This window comes from Phyllopteryx taeniolatus, chromosome 8, assembly GCF_024500385.1.
Source record: "Phyllopteryx taeniolatus isolate TA_2022b chromosome 8, UOR_Ptae_1.2, whole genome shotgun sequence".
In the NCBI taxonomy this organism is placed as follows: Eukaryota; Metazoa; Chordata; class Actinopteri; order Syngnathiformes; family Syngnathidae; genus Phyllopteryx; species Phyllopteryx taeniolatus.
In genome coordinates, this window is record NC_084509.1 from 3,883,707 (window position 1) to 3,903,585 (window position 19,879).

General features: G+C 40.7%; 1 protein-coding gene across 1 annotated transcript; it reads left to right on the forward strand.

Moving 5' to 3' along the window:
- The first annotated feature begins 10 nt into the window (after nucleotides 1-10).
- Nucleotides 11-19,645, forward strand: serpini1 (serpin peptidase inhibitor, clade I (neuroserpin), member 1). The gene is made up of 10 exons (XM_061781804.1): nucleotides 11-123; nucleotides 1,850-1,986; nucleotides 10,542-10,823; nucleotides 12,618-12,848; nucleotides 12,923-13,117; nucleotides 15,184-15,388; nucleotides 15,908-16,005; nucleotides 16,886-16,972; nucleotides 18,600-18,689; nucleotides 18,832-19,645. Exons 3-10 carry the CDS (start codon nucleotides 10,556-10,558, stop codon nucleotides 18,906-18,908), a joined length of 1,251 nt encoding a protein of 416 aa, XP_061637788.1. The 5' UTR covers nucleotides 11-123; nucleotides 1,850-1,986; nucleotides 10,542-10,555; the 3' UTR covers nucleotides 18,909-19,645.
- The last annotated feature ends 234 nt before the right edge of the window (nucleotides 19,646-19,879 follow it).

Consider the following 19,879-nt stretch of genomic DNA (forward strand, 5'->3'; position numbering starts at 1 on the left):
TACAATAAACTCGTTTAGCTTGAGGTATTTATCAACACCCAAATGAATCGCAGGGCGTACTACTTTGTCAAGATAGTTCCCCACCTTCCAACTGTTGCTGTCGCCATAATCTGCCCAATTGCAGTGAGTAATTTGTGTCCATGTTGTCAGACTGGTCTTTTTGTCAATATATCTACAACGTATCCAAATATTTTCTTTGACATGGATCTATAAAACAAAATATCGTATGAAATGGATGCAGAATTAAAGGTTAAACGTAGATAACATCTTAACAAAGTTACCGCCTCGGGAGCTGAATCCTACGTCAAGGGACGGCCATATTGGATGTGGCAGAGTTATGAAGCTGCCGGATTCGTTTAGAATGGAGATGTCGAAAGCATATTACAATGAAAGCCAGGTTTCATAAGATTACCTTTCACAGATCAGAGTGGAGTTACTTTTGATTGTCTTTGGCCATTGTAAGATAATTTTGCAAACATAATTTGTGACTTCGTGGGTTATACTATGAAGCCCCACGTATAATACGGAATTCCCGGGGTGAAACTAGCCTCCAAACACACAAGTGGTTTGTATTTAGCTACAGTTACCCAAATGAACTACTTGATTATTGTTCATTGCTAGCCTATCTTTTATCATATGTAGATTTCTGAAAGATAAAGGACTGAGAAAGCAGTGGACAACAAATAGCTGTCAGAAGGGAAGAGTTCAATGCTCACGCCGCTGTTTTTTTAGTCTTGTGGATTCAATCATTACATGATGAGATAATTTCAATATTTTATCCTTCACTGCTACTTGTGGCAAACAGGACATCTCGTACGTCAAAGAAGAAGTCAGTCAATACTCAGACCATACGCTGCACACTGCATCTAATGGGTCTGCATGGCTAGCGTCCAAGAAGGAAGCCTCTTCGAAAGATGATACACAAGAAAGCCCACAAATCGTTTGACTCAGACTCAGGATACGGATTACTGGAGTCATGTCCTGTGGTCTGATGAGACCAAGATAAAATTATATGACTTAGATGGCATCAAGTGTGTGTGTGTGTGTGTGTGTGTGTGTGTGTGTGTGTGTGTGTGTGTGTGGTGGTAACCAGGTGAGTGCAAAGACAAGTGTGTCTTGCCTAGAGCTCAGCATAGTGGTGGGAGTGTCATGGTCTGGGACTGCATGAGCGCTGGTACTGCGGAACTTGAGTTAATTGCGGAAACTATGAATGCTAACATGTCATGTGACATACTGAAGCAGCAGGAACAAGCATATCTCCAGACCTAAAGCCTATTGAGCATTTGTGGGGGATCCTCATATTGAATGTGGAGGAGCAGATGGTCTCTCACATCTACCAGCTCCGTGATGTTGTCATGGAGGAGTGGGAGAGGATTCCAGTCGCAACCTGTGATGCTCTGGTGAACTGCACACCCAAGAGGGTCAAAGGCAGTGCTGGAAATCAATGCTGGCCACACAAAATAGCACATTAGTGTGCAATGAGAGATCATGAGGTCATGAGGTTTCACTCAGTTGCTGCAAAAATATATATTTACTACAAATAATGTATCTTTTTTAAATCCGTCTATGACATTGGTGTATAGTGACAAGCAGAACTATAAAATGCACTTCCACTTGATGGTAGAAAGTAACCTATGTATCCACCTGTTGCCCATTTGTGTTCAACTAAATAGCTTCAGATTTTACTGCAAAATTGATCAAATAATAATAATAAATCGAGCCCAGATGATCATTAATTCAAATACAATACTTAACGTACCACTTTTGTTTGGTGGCTTGCCCTGAAATCTTTCTAGCATAATTAAGGAAGATGGATGATACTCTTCGTTGTTTCCCTCTGCACCAATAGGCGTGCAGGAAGGCGGGGCATGCGACAAAGCAGCATGCAGTGATCTGCGGCGTTGGAAGAGAGGAGAGGAGCAGCAGAGCAGGCAGACAGAAGCTTGCACAGAGCACACAGCCATCCCCTTTAAACGCTGTACATCGGTAAGAGCACTTTTGGACAACGATTAATTAACACGCTATCTCAGTTAGGATTAACCTGGGAAAATTGCTAGAATGGGGGGGGCTATGAACTTGTGTCATCTTTAGGGAGCTGTAGGTTTTACGATATCGTTTACCTGAATGTGGAGGGATGCGACGTACTGCCACTGGCGTTATGGAATTGTATGATAGGGTTGTGATTCTATATTGTTATCAAATGTGGAAGTTTACTTAGGGAGCAGGTGGAGACGAACAGAATCACATTTTTGGATCATTTTACAAAGATGGGACGCACCAAGGCTTTTATTATTTTGTTTATTATGTAATAATTTGTCAGCGTGTTTCCCCTTTTTATTATTTGTTATTTGTATTTGTATTTATTTTTTTATTTTTTTGTCTTTACAATGCGTTTGGTTCTGTCCTTTAGATACATGTCAAAGACGCTGTAAGTGTGAATTTACGAAGCACATTGTAATATCCCGGTCCTATCCGTCCACACCCCTCACACGCACACACACACACGCTCACATAGGCACACGCACACAAATACACGTGCATAGCATCTGCAGGTATGAATCTGCGAACCAATTTTGGTTTTCCGAATGAAACATTTATTTTCGTAAATGAATAACAATTATTTCCAAATGTGCAGTATACGACCCTGAAATGTGTCAACTTGGACATTGGATTCAATGTTATTTATACAATTTAATCAGTGTAATGAAGGATCGTAAAATCATCCAGCTGTTACTTTAATAAATAACTTAATTGTAATTCATTTGAATTTGTTGTCAAAAATATATTTTTTGGAATTTTAATCTTTTACATTTTCTGTTTGAAATCCACCATGTCATATTTAGATATTTTGTGTAATGTCCACTGAATTCTCATTCTCAAATTCAAACAAAACGCATGCATTTCAGTCATAATCTCAGTTTAAATAATGCGTATACCAGATTATGATATTTATTATCGCAATGTATAAATCCCATATGCATTGCAACCCGCATGCAATGTTAATCTCTTCTGATATGTGGCCTGCCCGCGCCCCCCCCCCCCCCCCCCCGCCCCTTGTGTTTTTGTATGTCATTGCCAGTGTGTGTATGTCGCCTCCGTGTGTGCACTGCCTATTTCTTCCAAGCACTGCACTAATTGCATTTCAATAATTGAATGTCTTTCAAATCAGCCTTGCAAAACCAAAACAGACAAGCGATGCAGGGTTGCTCTGCTCGCTAAGTGCAAGCAGCAACTATTAGCTCCGAAGCGTGTGCGTGTGTGTGTGCCAGTCTGATACACACTTTGCTTTAACAATCAATGCCACATTGTCACAAACATACCATTTCTATTCTCATGCTATAATCAAATCTGCTATGCCCCAATGCATAAAACAAAACAAACTTTAATCTAGGTTTGTCCTCAAATATCATTACGCTGGCGGTTGCTGAATTTGCATTGTACAAAAATGTAGAGCTCGGGCCCATTGGAATTTACATGAAAAACAAAATGGAATTCTAAACACATTGGAGTACATTTACTTTTGTGTCATTTTAAATCAAGGAAAGTCAAAGAGACTTCACAAAAGAAAAATGTAAACTGTGCTTTTTCAGTACTTACTTGGTGGACTAACATTTTTTTACATACACTCCTTAATTTTGGAAGACCTGATCTTTTGAATGGAAATATGTTTTAACTGAGTCCTCTTCCACAGATTCTTCTTCATCAGTTGATTCTTCCTCTTTTCGCATGCATCGTGCAGTCCTCTTGACGGGTTCTAGTACCTCATCATCATGCTCATCATCTACCCCCACTTCATACACATTCCGTGTGGATAGTCCGTCAGCATCCTGGAACGGATTGTGTTCAGCCATTATATACAAAGGGTCCTCATGACATTTCAAATTAACGAAGAGTGCGCAATGAAGTAGTTTGTGTAGTAGAAAAAGAAAATGTGGTCACACAGCACAGTCACTGCCGTACTTACTGGTTTTCATTTGATTGTTTTATATTTATGGCCTCGAGATGTTTTTTAACAGAAATATTTACTCTAATTGTAATTGTATTGCTGTGTTAGCGTAGGTTAGTGACAGTCTACGGCGTGTTCCGACTTTCATAAAATTTCGTGTTTCTGGGCTGTAGGACCAGAACTGTAAACCGAGGACCCTCTGTACATAATGGTCCTCCTGAGACATTCGACAATCACAGATCATTAGCCGTTAAAAAACCTTAGACATCGCTGATTCGCATGGGCACCACATTGCCAACTCTTACCACACATCCTTTACACCTAAAAAAAAAAACTCACACACACACTTTTCCGTGTGACATCCCCTGTGTTCCAGAGTCTCCCTACCCTCGGTCAAATTGAGAAACATGTCTTTTCTCTTTCACCGCTGACCTCAGGGGCTGATCCTATTACAGATCTAACCTCCAAATTGCAGTATCATCGTGAGGAGGTGCGTGTGTGTACATGCGTGCGTGTGTGTATGTTTTACTCAAATAGTGAAAAAAAAGACACTGTTAACAGCATATGTGCTATGCCATGCAAGTTCTTAGAAATGGGTGACTGATATGTTCACTCAACATTCCTTTCGCTTACGTATTCATGTTCTAACACTCTTGACTGGTCTGGGTCTCAAGACCACATTTTGAAGGTTTTGGTTGTGTCTCGGACTCAATACCCAAAAGTCTTGGTTTTGTCTGAGTCTCAGCTGGCCGGATTCAGGATTTTCTGTCGAGACTGATCTATTGTTTCCTCCGCTTCATTACTGTGATAATGAAGAGAAACACTTGGTGAAAGAACAAATACCTTCAATTCATGCATTACTAACCCACCACCACCCCCCGTAATGACCGCAACCTTCACGGTGTTGTGAGTGAGGGACACTGCCTCCAATCCTTTGCATGTTGCGCTTTGGAAGAGTTGCATACAGGGTGTTTTTGGCCTTCAAACAGATTCTCAGACTCAGGCAAGTCTTGGTCTCACATAGTGTGGTTTTGAGCACAACACTAGTTGTCTGTATTTGCCCAATCCCTCCCCATCCTCTCAGTCAATTTAGCTATTTATAATTTCTTCACACGGCACCTCTGCCTCTCGCTGCTGGCTTCTGTTAGTGGGGATTAATAAAGAGTTGTTAACCTCTCTCTTCACCCTCTGTTAAGCGTACAGTGAGTGTCCTGGGACTTTAGGCTGGTTCTGGTGGCCATTATGTCATTTTCTAACAAGGGGAGGCAATCAGCCAAGTCACTGAGATGAGGATGGGCTGCAGATAGGGAAATTAGTCTGAGGTTGCAGCAGCAATCTCCTGCTCCACATATGGATATAATTGAAGGAAATTATCTTACTGCATGACTTAAATTGCGTTATCTTTTAAGAATGAAATGTTATGTTAACTGCATAAGGAGGGGAGGTGCTCTGTGTCGTTGTTGATTATTATTATTTTTTTAAGTAAGTTCTTTCTGCTAGGGTAGTAGCCGCGATTAGGTGACAATTTTCTGATTGTTTTATGGCGGCAGTTATGTTTGAACCCTGTGAAGTGTGCCTAGCAACAAGTAATGTCAAGCCTTCCATTTTTATACTGCTTGTCATCTTTCGGGTCACTGGTGAGCTGAAGCTGATCCCAACTGACTTTAGGTGAGACGCATTTTGCTTGTTTTTTGGCACAGGGCCTCGTGCTTGGCTCTACAGATAAATTTCAGATGGCCTAGTTTACGGCTGTTTTGATCTTCAGGCTTATTTGTAGATGAAACACTAAAAGCAATTTACTGCATACATCTGTTGGTTATTGAGGAACTGGGTCAGAGAAAAATAATCGGCTTCTCTCAACTGATTGTACTCTTTTATAGTTAAAGAGCGCAATCAGTTAAAGTTTAACTGATTCCAAGCATTCATGTTTATCTTGGGAATGCAATATTTACATTATGCATTCAATCCTAAATGTTGACTAAAACAAGGGGAATAAACCGAGAAGATTTTTGCTCACTGATGTGGAATTTGATCCAATGAACATTTACTGTAAATCAAGAAGTGTGTTGTGTAATTATTTTATCTTGAAGCAATGGCGGCATGATGGTTTTAACTTAAGTGGAACCTCGTAGGTTGAACACAATCATTTCACAATTCTGGTTGACCTCCAATATGTTCAGATTTCCCAGAATTTTTTCCATTGGAAATAATGGTACTAGAAATAATCTCCTCCAGGGTTAACCATTTGCTATCATAAAACATGCATTTTACGGTACATTAAGGGTAAAATTTTAAGTCATAAAAATGTAAAAAAACAAAAACAATTAAGTACTACTGTATATGCTTATGGGACAAATACATAATTCCTACGCGAGTTGCCTGATATCTTAATTTTTAAGAGAATCTTAACTGTCACATACATTTAAAATTTTGTCAACAACTTTCAAGAGTAAAATATTAAAACAATTACACATCATACTGTATCTTACCTTTGATAATATGTGACAAATCGTACAGTGACGCTAAAATCGTAAAAGGCCACGGAAAAAGCAAAACACTCTCCCAGAATTGATCCTTCGATTTTCGCTGGACCGAAATCATGTAGGATATGCTGAGGTATTGTACAATTCATCCAAATCACGTGTTTAGTCATGCAGGACTGCAGATTCAAACTTCTAAACACAGTATTGGGATGTAGTGTGGCCCATGTTCCTGAATAATGTGGTCAGACAGTCGTATTCGAGTTTAAATGTAGTTAGTAGCAACCAGAAGACAGAGCAAATCATTCAAACCCATGTAAGATGCTTTCACACTGACTTCGCAGTAAATTGGCACATCAGAGGCATAACAGCAAATTTATTCACCTGTTCCTTTCATACGGAACTCACCAAAGCGGGACATGTGCTCTCCCTCTGTGTCAACACGCACCAAGACAGTTAAAAGTGGGGTGACATCACTACGACATTGACAATTGCTTTCAACGCAAACTGCTGTGGGAAGTGAGTCTTGGGTAATGAACTTTGCGCTACTCTTACACACTCACAAAAAAAGATATCCTGTTACCATTGTGAACTTAAAGCTACACATTTGTTGTGCATTTTGTTAAAGATTATATACAGCAGAGATACTGTATGTTGGAAAGGGGAGTGAGGTCTGGTGCTGGTGAAGTTGACACTTCAATACATCTCCATCCATTGCTTGCTGTTGCCTAGGTAACCTTAGTTTCTGCAGCAACGTGTTGGTCAAAGTGAATGGGTGTGGATCTGCGGATGTGATGTCCACGTTCATCAGTAAAAGTCCCGTGACCGCTCAAGAATGCACCCTTAAGGTGTAGGGTTTAAAATGGCAGTAAGGATTAGGCTGCTTTCTGACATCACTTTTTAATTGTGTAAATGTCAACTGCCGGATTACATTGGTGAGATTAGGGACGACTTTTAAATGCTGGTCCATTGAATTGCATGGAATGAATCAAGATTTAGAGGATTTTCCAGATGATTTGATTGCGTTAGTCACGAGAGAGTGTGTGATGTGCAACAGATGGGTGTTTTGTTTCCCTCCTAATCTGCAACCTTACATGAGTAGCTCCCTTAAAGCGATGTTCAATTGGCTGTTTTGAAAGATTTTCTTGTAGACAGCATGCCACAAGTGAAAAGGTCCGAATCTTCTTACGGAGCCACACACAAATGTTCATCTCTCCTCGCATAAAATCAAGGACTTTAAATTGCCTTTTTATACGTAATCCTTTTCCTGCACCCTTTGTATCTCTGGTTTAGTCAAATGCCAGTCCTCCACATCCGTGTACTGCACTGACAAAAGATTCATTTTCAGTTTAAGACTGACTAGTTACATAAGCATTTTATGTTCCCATTTCTCCCTGTCCAGTGGATAATATTCATCACCAAAGATTTTCGATATTAATGTCTATCATCAACTTAAAAGTGTGGATTTGAGAAGATTCTCCTATTTCCTGAGCTCGATAAATTCTTAAAATCCTTCTTGAGGATTATTGTCCAACAATTAAATCGTCTCAACACTTTTACTATAATTGATAAGAGCAGTAATCAACATTTAATGTAGTTTACCATTTCAGCCGCTTTAATACGCACATTTGTGATTAAAAAAAAAAAAAACATCACTCGTGTCAGTCACTATCCAGCGTTTTCCTCAGTTGACACCGACAGCCAGCAGTCGTGTATATAATAGCATCCGGCTCTTGCTGTTGTTGTTGTCCGTTAGCCACATTTGTCACCGTGAAAACCTTTTGTAGTTTTGACAAAAAAAAAATCTTTGCTTTCCTCTCGCCTTCTCTTCCTTTCTGCTCCAATTAACTCCGGTCATACTCACAAACCGCGCCAACAAGTTCATTTTGCAGTCTTTTTTGTTTGTTTTTGTCTTCCTGAATCAACTCTGCTCATAAAATGATGGAACAGTCCATTCCATGGGAAGGGAAGCGGGGAGTATCAAACAATCATGACGGATTAAGCGTTTTAATGTGATTCTAAGCATTTAAAATAAGACTTAAAACAATAAACCTTACTTTCAATCAGAGAAAACTTTATTTAAAAGTTTTCAGGAGTTTTTTGGGGGGCCCTGGAAATCTTAGGGCCCCAGTGAATTGACTGTGTTTACCTAATGGTAAGCCTGCCTCTGCCGCTCACCATCTTGATTAAAAGAAATGTTAATGAAGCTTTTAACTACTGGAAGGCTGAACGATTCATTGCATTTGTGATAACGTAGATGTTTAGATGGTGGTCATGCGTGCACAAAGAGCAGAGCGATATTGTTGGTCCACCGAATATTTCCATGTGTGATGGCCACACTGAAGCAGAATAAATTGCGAATGTCTGAGAAAAGAGTGAGGTGTCCATTCAATCATCAGTTTGAATGTCAGGAGGTGCACATTGCGCTCTCGATTCAAATTGTTTGGCCTTGGGAAATATCTACTTTCTACTCAGTACCTTGTCAGTGGTTGGGCGCAAAATGGCTGGAATGAGTCTGACCAGCTGATGGGATGTGAGGAAAGTACATGTTGGATTTATCTTACCCAACATTATAAAAAATAGACACAAAAGGAATGAAGACGCTGGTTTCTTTTTCTCATGAGGAGGGCGTATGGGAGATTGTTCAGATCACAGCCTCTCAACACGCTCTAAACAATCCCCCCCCCCTCGCTCCTGCATTTATTTGAAATAGGAGGGATTTACAAATCATAATGTTCTAAGCAATAAGACACAACACAAAATATTTGATAATAAGAGGGTTTTTCCCAGACATAGTATTCTAAGCAATAAGACACAACACAAAATATTGGACCAACACTTGTCCCGACCCGACCACATCCGATCACGTCCTTGGTCCAGGCGCCCTTCCATCGGATGATGCTGAGTCATCTTTTCGAAGGCGAGACATCTAAAATCGTCCATAATACTAATGCAAGCTAAGCAAATAAATGATAACTTCTAGAATATATTTAACAGTACAGTAAACAAAAAACTGGAGGGGTGCTATTTTTGTAGTTGCGGCCTATAGATGTTGTTGCTTTGTTTGTCACCTGCACATAAAGTAGCAGCAGCCAGCAGATTCCAGCCTGTCAACTGGTTAGCGTCCAACTTTGTGGATAGCGTTTGGGGAAGGCCCTTTTCTGTCCCTGCATGACTGTGCCCCAGTGCACAAAGCGACGTCTGTAAAGGCATGCCTGGATGAGATTGGAGTGAAAGGACTTGCCATATATTACGATTTACCACTTGCATTGTCGTAGATCTGTATCGAAACCTGGATGCTGTAAATCTATGCACACTTGGTCAGTTTTTTATTTTTAATTCAAAACAGTTAAATAACAAGCAGTTTGGCAGGTGTACACTGCGAAGCACCTAGGGTTCACATTCATTTTTAATGACATGAAAATGCAGCACAATTGTTTTTTTGTTGTTGTATTTAACATGTATTGAGTTTTACGGATTTAAAATGTGACAGGGAGAGACGTGGCTAATGCGGGCTAACGACTCATGAACATTGAGCAATTTGTTTTATGCTTTTGCTGCAGTATATTCAGAAGACCCGCAAAGACTTTGCAGATAAAATGCATCTGTTCCAATAAACTGTTTGTGTTTTATTCCTGCTCTAATTTGGGCTAGTTTACTGCCATTCATAACAAATTGCCGGTAGTTGTCCTACACAGCCTGCATGCTGGGAGATTAACTGCCAAATTGGCCATAAAAAAGTCTCCTGTAACCTCTTTTGCTGACTCTCTTCTTTCATTGCGATCTCCTCTCATCCATCCTTCTCCTGGCCTTCATCTCTTTTCATGATTACGTACAATAACCATCCTCCCATATTTATCTCTCACCATCTCACAATAATGTAATTCCCGCCTTTTTCATCAATAATCTTGTCATCACTCCATCCTTCTGTCCACACCTCTTTGGCCTCTCAATCCCCTTATCTCTACAGAATCCATCCGTCATATCCCCTTATCTTTCCATTCTTTCTCCCTATGTCTTATCATTCCCCATTCTTCCTGTTTGTGTCATTCCTTTGCCGATCCCTTCCTCTCTTCGGCGTGTTAATTTCACATGGCATCCCTTTTTCTGTTCAGCTGTCATTGCAGCAATGTGGATCCTGGACACTTCATCCCCTCTCCTCCTCCTTTCCATCCTGTTGCTGTGCTACGGTTGCCGGGCGGCGGATATTCCCGAGGACACTACATCAGAATTCTCGGTCAGACTGTACCATCAGCTGCAGGCTACGGGGGGTCAAGACAACATAATTTTCTCCCCCCTGAGCGTGGCCCTGGCCTTGGGCATGGTGGAGCTTGGGGCCAGGGGGGCATCGCTCGAGGAGATCCGACGGGCCGTAGGATTTGACCACCTGCTGCCAGGTGACGAACACAATAATACATCCATCCATCCATCCATTTTCTGAGCCGCTTCTCCTCACTAGGGTCGCAGGCGTGCTGGAGCCTATCCCAGCTATCATCGGGCAGGAGACGGGGTACACCCTGAACTGGTTGCCAGCCAATCGCAGGGCACATACAAACAAACAACCATTCGCACTCACATTCACACCTACAGGCAATTTAGAGTTGTCAATTAACCTACCATGCATGTTTTTGGGATGTGGGAGGAAACCGGAGTGCCCGGAGAAAGGCCACGCATGCACGGGGAGAACATGCAAACTCCACACAGGCGGGGCCGGGGATTGAACCCCGCACCTCAGAACTGTGAGGCAGACGCTCTAACACAATAATACAACTTGACAATTTTATCTAATGAGACAAAGTATCTTTGATTCCATTAACATTTAATTGTAGTGATTTCACACATTCATTTGATTATTTAAATTCACTGGACTGACTTGAGGTGGGCAGCACGGTAACCAATTGGTTAGCACATCTGCCTCACAGTTCTGAGGACCCGGGTTCAAATCCGGCCTCGCCTGTGTGGAGTTTGCCTATTCTCCCTGTGCCTGCGTGGGTTTTATTGGGGTACTCCGGTTTGCTCCCACATCCCAAAAACATGCATAGTAAGTTACTTGAAAACTCTAAATTGCCCGTAGGTGTGATTGTGAAGGTGGGCCCTGCGATTGGCTGGCAACCAGTTCAGGGTGTACTCTGCCTCTCGCCCAGAGTCAGCTGGGATAAGCGCCAGAAATGAAAAGTAATGGTAATAATGAAAGAAATACCTGTATAATCAAACTACTTTACAGTATATAGATATACGGTATATCAAAAGTCACCACGTTACAAGACTATATGAGTAAAGTCATACTATCATGGACATAAAGTCTGAATATTAGGTAAATATAAATAAAATACCATACATGCAATATTGCGACTACAAATTCAGACTTTTTTGAGAAAATGTCATAATACAAATTAGTATAAAAGTAAAAATCTTTAAGAAAAGAGGATTAAAGTCATAATGTTACAAGCATAAAATTACAATTATAATACTATGAGAAGAAAGACAGTATATTAGGAGAAGGAAGTCATACATATGTTTATGCTCATATTATTACAAATGTAATATTTTCAAATTACATCTCTGTTCCTAATAATACCGCAAATGTATTATCATGATATGAATTAAATCGAGGTGTAAAAGTGGTGCGGACCGCCGTATTTAAAAGAAGGTTTTCCGCTTTATGTAGCGCTGATGGTTTTTCCCATGGAGCACCACAAGTGTAGAATAAACTCAACTCAACCTTTTTTGATAGAACACTTTCAATAAACAACCGCAGCTGAAACAAAGTTCTGTATGCAAATAAAATTGAAAATGAAGTATGCTGAGGGAATGTTAGCTCCGTGTTTGAAACAGAGTTAGAAGGTGAGCATCGTAAACAAACAGCGGCTAAAAGACAGCTCGTGCTGATTTTCCCATCCAATAAACATCACGGCTAAAACGCTATAATATTGCAACCAGCTTAGCATGACACAATAAGAATTCTAAATGGTAAAAAAAAATAGAGAGTCCAAATATAGTTGTATATAGGAGAAAGTTAACACTCACAGTAGAGTAAACCTTGATGCCTTACCAGAGGATCTACTCGGTTGACATTTTTTTTTTCACGATAAGCTTATCAACACAACTATCTTGTGGTCCAAGTGTGTACAATGATGTTTTCCTCCCACATACCGCTTCCTTTGCTAAATGAGTGTGCTTGTGCCCGCCAGGTGTAGAGTTCTCTTTGCTCCAGAACCTGACGGCAACGCTCTCTGAGTATGACACCCAGTACACGGTTCGCTTGGCCAACAGCCTCTACCTTCAAGAGGGCATCATCTTTAACCCTGAGTTCCTGCATCTGATGAAGAAGTTTTTTGGAGCCAACGTAGAGACCGTTGACTTCAGCGAATCGGTCACTGTCGCCGAGCAGATCAACAGCTGGGTGGAGAATCATACTGAGAGTGAGTAGGAAAAGGAGATCGTTAGACTTGTTTCACTTTACTGAGCATGTTCTCTACTACCAACTTCCTCGTAGGTAAGATCCGCGACCTTCTATCCGCCGAGGATTTCAGCAGCGTGACTCGTCTGTCCATGGTCAACGCCATCTACTTCAGAGGTTCCTGGAAAAATCAGTTCAGGCCGGAAAACACCAGAACCTTCTCCTTCAGCAGAGACGATGGCTCGGAAGTCCACACACTCATGATGTACCAACAGGGAGACTTCTACTATGGTAGGAACGTTTGCTGATCATCACTCATCAACCATACGCAGGTGCTTTTGCGTTCCCCTAAGAAAAATCTCCTTGTTGGATGATGTTGTACTCATATCCTCCAGTCCAGTATAAGAGGAACTGTTTCGATCTGTGTTTGTTTCTTACTGTTTTCAGACTTTGGGGAGGAAGAACTAATTAAATTCTAGTACAAAATCTGGACAAAAATTTGGATAGATACATTTATCACTTCATTTGAACATTTTATTTAGTTTAGTTTTTCCCCATGTCCAATGATGCTAAATGTAAGAATTTGCTGTTCATTTTAACCTGGGTAAACCAACTTTATTGTCTCATTGGGTGCTATTTTCTGCACCAGTCACACTGTCATACAGTAACATAGGTATTTTTGGCAGGTTAATCACATTGTGTTTGTACCTTTAGTCTCAATATTGGGTGTATGTATTTGAGTGAAGCGGTGAGTAACTGCGTCTCTCCTTTATTTATTTATTTTTGTAATCTGATGTGCTGCCAAAGGAAATTACATCAACCTCTCACTGCATTGCTTCTAAAGTTGGTGCATCTGAGCTATTTTGGTGCAGTGAGATTGCATACTTGCAAACGGCAACGTTCGCAGGCCGCTCACATGCTGCATCCGTGCCTGTTTGTTTGTGGGGAGTTGACTCTGAATGTGAGAGGTTTGAAGAATAGGGACAAGTCCACAGAGAAAAGGCTGTGTGTTTTCATTTTTGTAGGAAGATTGTCTTGTGTTAAAACTAAAAAATCAATAAATAAAATAAAATAATCACTGCAGCAACGTTGCCTCAAGTTAAAGGGCGTGTGGGTGTTCAAAGTCAAGCATAAAACTTTATTTTAACTTCTCTTTTATTTCCTTCTCCCTATGCTATTAAAAACTATATCTTGTCAGTAAACGTCATCCCATAATTTAATGTCTTTTTTAATGAGACAGTGTTAAGTATAATATTAATTTTGGATGTATACATTTTTATCTATTGCTGTGATGTGATGAATAATCTGAAAAGTTCTCAGATGTGACCAAAGTGATGGTTCATCGGAATCAGTTCTTTCTTTTAATGGGAGGTGGTCCTAAATCCGTACCCTTTGAAAAACGCATCGTCATAACTTTAAATTTATATAGTGGAGCCTCTAAAGTCGTACACAATCCATTTCGTAACACCGGTTGACTTCCAAGTTGTATAAAAAGAAAAATGTCTGCATGTTATTATATAATGTGAATTAATTAATTCCAGGCTCAACATTTTGTCATGTTAAAACACTTACTAACTGGACAATATTTTAAGTAATATAGAACAATCCTCGGCAGGTACGTAGTCCTGTGGTTTCACTAAGATGAAGTATGCACATTTTCTGATGTCTTGCTTGATGACATATATGATGATGGTTTGAAGTCTTGGCTTTATTTGACTCTTTTAGCACATTTTCCAATAACATTTTGGTCGAACTCCTCATTGCAACCAATTTGGGGCCTTTCAATCTTGGAGGTTCCATTTTATATAAATACGATGGAGTCCAATACATGGATTTACAGTTTTTGCTGTAACTATACTGTTATGCTTAATGCAAGCCTCTAGGACTGCCCTTTTTCTGTTAGAAATATCAATGAGTTATGTTTATGGTAAGAGCAGTTAATTTGTTAAAGGTAAATAGTTTGCGTATGTCATTTTTTGCACATCTCCATATTGAATCACACATGGGTGCATCAGTTTACTCAAACTCATAGTGAATAGAAGCAGTTTTTAAAAGAAAATTCAGTTTTGAGTCCTCAAAGAGCAGCATGAATGGTTTTTAATTAGAGTTTAAGCAGCCTCACAAGCTTTTAATCAATCATGTTGTTCAATGTGCCCAAAGAGGTGTTCATCTGGACAAGTTTCTCCTTAGGGAACTCGCAAGCCGAGTAAAGCAGGATACACTGTGAGCATCAGTGCATATGTTTGTGTGTGTGCGTGTATGCGTGCGTGTGCGTGCGTGTGTGCGTGCGTGGGTGTGTGTGTGTATGTCTACGTTTGCTGATTTCGCGCCTATTTTGCCTCTACGTCCCCCCCCAGGTGAGTTCAGTGATGGCTCCCAGGAAGCCGGCGGTGTTTATCAGGTCTTAGAGATGCCGTACGACGGGGACGACATGTCCATGATGATCGTTCTGCCTCGTCAGGAAGTGCCGCTGGCTTCTCTGGAGCCAATCATCAAGGCGCCGCTGCTGGAGGAGTGGGCCAATAATGTCAAACGACAGAAGGTGGAAGTGTATCTGCCCCGGTAAGAACTCACTCATCAGTGCAGTGTTTTGGATTTACTGAGTGATGATGTCAGCATTTTTCCATCCTGCGATTGGTTGTCATAGCAAAATTTTTCCAGCCAAGGTCGACTAGCAAAATGCATCTGTAGCAAAATGCACACATTAATACATTCAATAATTGGGATCTCTGGTGAATATGATGTACTGTATTTTATTTAAATGTTAAAAGGTTTTTGTCATGTTATTTGATAAATATTGATTTTGAACCGCTCCAGATGATGTACATGACACAGTTGCATGCTGTTATCTTGTGTTTTTATGTGGTACTGATGGTTTGTATAATTGCAATGATAGTGGTGGTATCAAGAGGTGGATTAAGTCGGATAAATCCCTACTTAAGGCCCAGGAACCAAATGCACCACCTGCCACTGGACAATATGTTTATTACTGTGCTAGTAGTAGTTTGCAGTGGGGTAGAAATGCACTGCATCATACTGAGAGAGTTTCCTTTTTCCTAATGTTGTGACGGCATCATTTAGGTTCAAAGTGGAGCAGAAAATGGACCTGAAAGATACTCTGCAAGAGCTTGGAATAAAGAGCATCTTCACTAAGGATGCTGATCTCTCCGCCATGACAGGTAGGGTACATGGGTTTATGAAACATCTGAAACATTCCCAATATAATGATCCTTGAATCAACTCAGTGTGGTTGCTATAGCTGCAAAATAAATGTGTATTCATCCATTTTCTGAGCCGCTTCTCCTCACCAGGGTCGCGGGCGTGCTGGAGCCTATCCCAGCTATCATCGGGCAGGAGGCGGGGTACACCCTGAACTGGTTGCCAGCCAATTAATTGCAGGGCACATACAAACAAACAACCATTCGCACACACATTCACACCTACGGGCAATTTAGAGTCTCCAATTAGTGCATGTTTTTGGGATGTGGGAGGAAACCGGAGTGCCCGGAGAACACCCACGCAGGCACGGGGAGAACATGCAAACTCCACACAGGCGGGGCCGGGGATTGAACCCGGGTCCTCAGGACTGTGAGGCTGACGCTCTAACCAGTCGGCCACCGTGCCGACAAAATTGGTTTATTATTTGTGTTGATTTGCTGCACTGAAGTAGCCTCCAGTACTTGCTGAAGTAACCAAGGTAACTGCTATTGAGTGGGCAGGTTGAAACTGTCGCATCCCCTTGTAAAAATAGATTCAGTGAGAGAAAAAGCATGCATATGTAGGCACAGGAAAATAATCATATGTGAATATACCTTGGCAGCCTCTTCCAAAGAATTATTTTTGATGTGAATGTGTAAAAGAATCTGCAGCTTATTCCTTACATTGTGTTCTTTCTTCAACCTGCTCAGTTTGTTCACAGAGAAGATGATTTGTTTTTATATTTTTGTAAGGTCCCTACAGTGCGACTCTCATGTCATAAACATTGTCTTCACAACTTAATGGATGTGCCTTTCTAATGCAAGTAACTATCTTTGTTTTGTCTTTGATCGATTGATTCAGATGGGAAGGAGCTTTACATTGGCAGGGCAGTGCAGAAAGCCTACCTGGAGGTGACTGAGGAGGGAGCAGAGGGTGCTGTCGGATCAGGTAGACTTTATTATTGCAGTTTAGCCCACCCTGGTATTATTAAGAATGGTTAAACGCTGATATGGTTTGTGCTTAAGGAGGAAGGTGATCGCTGTGTCGGCCAAGTAAATAGTGTAGCCAGTGGGTGCCTGGGTCCATCGGTCCAGTATTGAGCCATTTTGACTCTCTATAGTAGAGATACGCGAGTGCCGATATCAGATATCAGTATCGGGCCGAAACGGGCCTTATTTCAAGGTATTGGGTACTCGTAACGGATGCCGATACCAGCCACCAATACTGAAAACAAAAATCTGTCCTGCTCGCCAGTAGTTGGCGCTACACTGCATTATTCGACACAAGGACAAATCATCACAACGTCACAAAATTCACAATCATCAGTCATTGTGTTAATTGAAATTTGATGTATCAAAAGTACTCATGGTATCGGTAAGTACTCAAGAGTAAATACTTGTACTGGTAACGATCTAAGAATATTGGCATCGGACATCCCTACTTAATAGTTTTTCTTCAACAATGAGGAAAATGAGTGTTCACTTACTGTGCAAACAATGTTCATGTGAGTCTGAGATGGAAAAAAAGAGCACAGACAAAACGAGAGAGGAGAACGATTCCACTCGTATTGACATATTTGAAATGCCAACAAAAAATTCTCGTGACATATCGTCTCTTGGGCAATGTAATTTTAGAGCTTCTGAAAGAGCTTAGGGCTGACTTGAAGCCAGTCGCATGCCTTATCGCCAATGAAAATTTCTCTGTGTCTGTATTATTTTCGTGCAATGTGAAAATTGGTGCTAGCCTCTTCCAAAGCATTTTTCTGGATGTGCTATCCCACGTTTTAAATACAATGTTACGCAAGACGGGCACATACTGTACAACCAATTGCCATGTACTCGGGGACGAGTTTAATTAAGCAAAATATGGCTTTTATGCTGATGCTGGCTTCCCCAAAATTAATCGGAACAATCTATATTTATCTGTAACTCCATAATGTTTTGGGTTTTTTTTCTTCCACAAACACTGCCAATTCCATCACTTTAAACTTCATTTTGCGCTTGGTGTGTTGTACCAAATGTTTTGAAAATCATCAAAGCTACCTGTAAGCATAAAACAGAGATGGGACCTAGTCATTGCTTTGCAAGTCACAAGTAAGTCTCAAGTTAAAGTGTAGGACTTGTGACTTTTGACTTTGTTTCAAAGTCTACGACTTCTGACTTGACTCTGTACTTGCCTGACTTTGACTTGGGACTTGACTCGGGACTTGAGGGCAAAGACTTGGGACTGATTTGGGAATTACAAAGCAATGACTTGGTCCCACCTGTGGCGTAAAACCCTCTGCCACCAATTTTACAGCCGTTGCCAACAGAGCGCACAATCTGTTTGAGTGACCAAACAATTTCGCACGCGCTTTTTGGGATTCTAGTAAAACAGGCCCTTAGTGTCTTCAGTTTTTTAAACATGGGGAAAACATGCAAACTCCACACATTTGAACCCCAAACCATATAAGATTAAATAGCGTTCTGAACTGGACTGCTTAGTGGGAATGGAGCATGTTGACCTTTAAACATTGGCCCCTTCTGGTGGTGAATGATGTTTTTGATTTAGCGTCTTCTCCTTGTCTGTCTCACAGGAATGATCGCCCAGACCAGAACTCTGGTGCTATACCCACAAGTCATGGCTGATCACCCATTCTTCTTCATCATCAGAAATCGGAGAACAGGTATGTGAGGTTGCGTGAGTACGTGTGTGCGTGCGTGTATGTCTTTGTAACACATCACGTTGCTTTGAGTAAAGTGTAAACCATAATGCACATCTGTGTGTGTGTGTGTGTGTGTGTGTGTCTGTCTTGTCTGTCCCTTCAGGGTCCATCCTCTTCATGGGCAGGGTCCTGACCCCTGAAGTCATCGAGCCTAATGACCATGACTGTGACTCCATGTAACCCCCAGCGTGATGTCACTCATTCTCAGCCAATCAGATTAATGCCACTTCTTTTATCATCACCTGAGCTGTATTTTATGAAGACATCAAGTATTGATTATGTTATATCATGTACTATATATTGAGAAAAGACAAAGACATGTGTTTTGATACAGAAAGCTCTATGGATATAGACACACTGACTCACTGAGGGTTAAGTTGTAAATATTCTCTAGTTATGTAATAGGGAGTATTCTATGCGAGTACACATGATATTCATGCAGAACCACGTTATAGTTCAACTGTTAACACACACAATCCACAAGAACAGTTGATTCTCTTCTTTTTTAAACATCCTAACACCACCTATTTGTAGCTTGTGTTTCCCTTTAAATATGTTTAACACAGTGTTCTATATATGCTCAGTATTTATTGTGGCTAAAACATGCTATCATGGGTCTTAGTAATGAACATCCAGCAGACCATAATCTTATTGTTGTTTTTTTACACCGTAGGCACGTGATTAAACTGTCGAAGAACTATAATATGCCTTATCACATGTGAGTGGTTGATCAAGCCTAGCTAGGCATCTCACAGGTGAGCTGAGGTGACTGCAGAGTTGCCAAAGAGACCAACTAAAGCTTGCTGCCACACTCAAAAAGGTCCACTGTACCAATTTCTGGCTGTACATACTTAAGGAGTAACAATAACACCAGCTGTATACACTCTTATACTCAATAAAAAGACAAATGATCCTAATCTTAAACTTTTTTTTTTTTAGATATTTCATACGACAGCCTGACTACTTTTATGATCCATTTTGCTTGTTATTTTCATTGCTCAAGTACAAATGTTTATATTCTAAGTAAAAGTTTAGTGGAAATGAACACCAAAACACAGTAATCTGCTATGATATTTATGCTTTTTTTTTTTTAATCTTTTATCCACCCACCTATACATTTTCTATTGCGTTTGTCATAAGGGTCATGGGGT

Excerpts from the sequence above, each read along its gene's own strand:
- serpini1 (XM_061781804.1), top strand. The coding sequence starts at position 10,556 with ATGTGGATCCTGGACACTTCATCCCCTCTCCTCCTCCTTTCCATCCTG. Across the intron at positions 12,849-12,922 it reads GGTGGAGAATCATACTGAGA|GTAAGATCCGCGACCTTCTA; the intron begins GTGAGTAGGAAA and ends ACTTCCTCGTAG. Across the intron at positions 18,690-18,831 it reads CATCAGAAATCGGAGAACAG|GGTCCATCCTCTTCATGGGC; the intron begins GTATGTGAGGTT and ends CTGTCCCTTCAG.